The sequence below is a fragment of the Engraulis encrasicolus genome, chromosome 17 (genome assembly GCF_034702125.1).
Source record: "Engraulis encrasicolus isolate BLACKSEA-1 chromosome 17, IST_EnEncr_1.0, whole genome shotgun sequence".
NCBI classification, from domain to species: domain Eukaryota; kingdom Metazoa; phylum Chordata; class Actinopteri; order Clupeiformes; family Engraulidae; genus Engraulis; species Engraulis encrasicolus.
The window spans coordinates 28,627,158-28,629,657 of NC_085873.1; the positions used below are offsets into that span (position 1 = coordinate 28,627,158).

A 2,500-nucleotide genomic window follows, 5' to 3' on the forward strand; every position below is an offset into this window, starting at 1 on the left:
AGAGAAGTTCTCATAATATTTCTATGCATGAGAAAGATGTAAATCCTTGTATCCTCGGGTGATACAGCGGCACGGCAGACTGGTTCACGGTGAGCAAAGACTTGGTTATTACCCTTTTCATAACAACAACCTTAGATGCCCTGCATAAAATGGTTTAAATTGTAGGATTGGGCCTAACCCAGTAAGACCCTCTTATAAATGAGCTGTCACCAGAATGGCAGTGACCAAATCGTAATGTATCACCAAAGGCCCTGTGTACTGTCTTAGTGGTGTAGCACTATCTATGGTAGCGAAGTTTTTTCAGTGACTATTACAGCATAACACTGTTGGGAAGGCGTGCATTAAGGGGCTATACATTTGTGAGGGTGGGCCCTTACTCTTACTCCGATTCCTCTCAACTGTCTTGGGCGACACAGGGGCACGGCGGACTGGTTCGGGGTGAGCAAGGACAGCGACACCACGCAGCGATGGCAGCGGAAGAGCCTGCGCCACTGCAGCCTGCGCTACGGCAAGCTGAAGCCCCAGGTCATCCGTGAGATGGACCTGTCCAGCCAGGACAACTTGTCTATGACCAGCACCGAGACGCCACCCCCGCTATACGTACCCCCCGCTCAGCATGGCATGCAGAAGGTAGGACTGGAAAAGAAACACACAGACACAGACACAGACACAGACACAGACACACGCATGCACACACGCACGCACACACACACACATACACACACACACACACACCAGAAAGCTAGGACGACCCTATACATCTGAGCTATTGAATTGAACAAACACACGCACACATACACATAATATGGTACCCATACACACAGGGGCGGAGCTATAGGGGGAGCAAGCAGGGCATTTGCTCCTGGGCCCAAGGCACTCCTGTATTGATGTTGGGGGCCCTATTATGACTTTGGCCAACCATATGGGGGGCCCTATCAGTGTTTTGCCCTGGGGCCCTGGGTGCAATTGTTCCGCCACTGATAAACATACACATATACTGTACACTGTAAAACGTTGCAAGCCAGAGAAACATAAAAAAGACAGCTGCTGCCTTAAGTTTGTAAGTTTGTCACTCAAGACTTAACTCAACTCAAAGCTTTCTCAAGTTGAGTTAACTTACAAACTTCAGGCAGCAGGGCTACTTACTTTTTTACTCTTAACTGGCTGCAATGTTTTACACAGACATAAATACACCGATTGCTGTCCTACCATGAACACATAAGCACATACCTGCAGATGTCAATTTCTTGCAGATCACTGTATCTCAGGTTGCACCTGTTAAAAGTATGGTGGTTCCTACCTAGGGATGCAAGTGATAAATCGATTAATCGACTTTAATCGATTAATGCGTTAATCGATTAATAACCATCAATTGCAATTAATTGCCAATTCAACTGGCAAGAGACCCTGGTGAAATGGGCATCTGTGTGAAGAGGGATGTGAATAGTGGGAATATTTAAATCACCTTTGTATTAAAGAATTTAAATAGAATTAATTTAAATATAGTATTTTACCTCCATTTTGAGGTCAAATATTTGGATTTGATAGATATCTAGATTTTTCCCGTAAACATTGAGATTTCGGGGGGGAAAACACAGCTTATTAATTAATCGTAAGTCAATCAATAAGGTCAATCAACAAACGATTAATGAATTAGTCGATAATTTGCATCCCTATTCCTACCATCTCCCCACCAGATTGTGGACCCGCTGGCGCGTGGCCGCGCGTTCCGCATGGTGGAGGAGGTGGACGGCTTCAGCGTGCCGCATACGCCCATCACGCCCGGCGCCGCCTCCCTCTGCTCCTTCACCAGCTCCCGCTCCGGCTTCGGCCGCCCGCCCCGACGACGCAAACGCCAGTCCGTCGCCAAGATGAGCTTCCGTGCCGCCGCTGCACTCGTCAAGGTGAGAGGAATACGTACACAGACACAATCAGGAGCACAGCTCCAAAACGTGGGCCCTTTGTACGACAGCTCCAATGGACCCCTTTCATGTGATATTAATATGTAAAAAAATTCGGTAACACTTTACTTGACGCCGGCGTCATACGTATGACATAACAGTGTCATAATAGTGTCATGTCAATGTAATACACGTTTTATGGTCATGAAAAGTCGACATTGTTTGGGCTGCTTTTACCATAACCAAATGTCACTTAATGACAACAGTCATAAAATGTTTGACATTGACATGATGTTTATGACACGTGCATGACTACATTATGGCACTGTTATGTCATATGTATGACACCGGCATCAAGTCTAGTGTTATCAAAAAGTCTGACTCTCTGTGGGGACCCCCTCATACTTGGGACCCTGGTGAGTCCCCTCACATCCATGGACATAGAACAAATAATAATGTTAAAATATTATATGGTAGTAAACCGATGCTTTTATCCAAAGTGATGTACAACAGTTATTAAGCTACAGGGTTCTGGTATCTGGTACTTCTAGAGGTGTAGTGAGGTGTAAGGAGAGGCTATATTGAAGTAGGGATACCAA

The 2,500-nt window shown here is 45.8% G+C and overlaps 1 protein-coding gene across 2 annotated transcripts in view; it reads left to right on the plus strand.

The window, feature by feature from the left end:
- rhbdf1b (rhomboid 5 homolog 1b (Drosophila)) overlaps positions 1 to 2,500 on the plus strand; it is a 118,683-nt gene that overhangs the window by 73,901 nt on the left and 42,282 nt on the right. For both annotated transcript variants that reach the window (XM_063220571.1, XM_063220572.1), the window contains 2 exons: positions 417 to 630; positions 1,698 to 1,904. In XM_063220571.1, the coding sequence (XP_063076641.1) occupies positions 417 to 630; positions 1,698 to 1,904 (421 nt within the window). The remainder of the gene's footprint in view (positions 1 to 416; positions 631 to 1,697; positions 1,905 to 2,500) is intronic.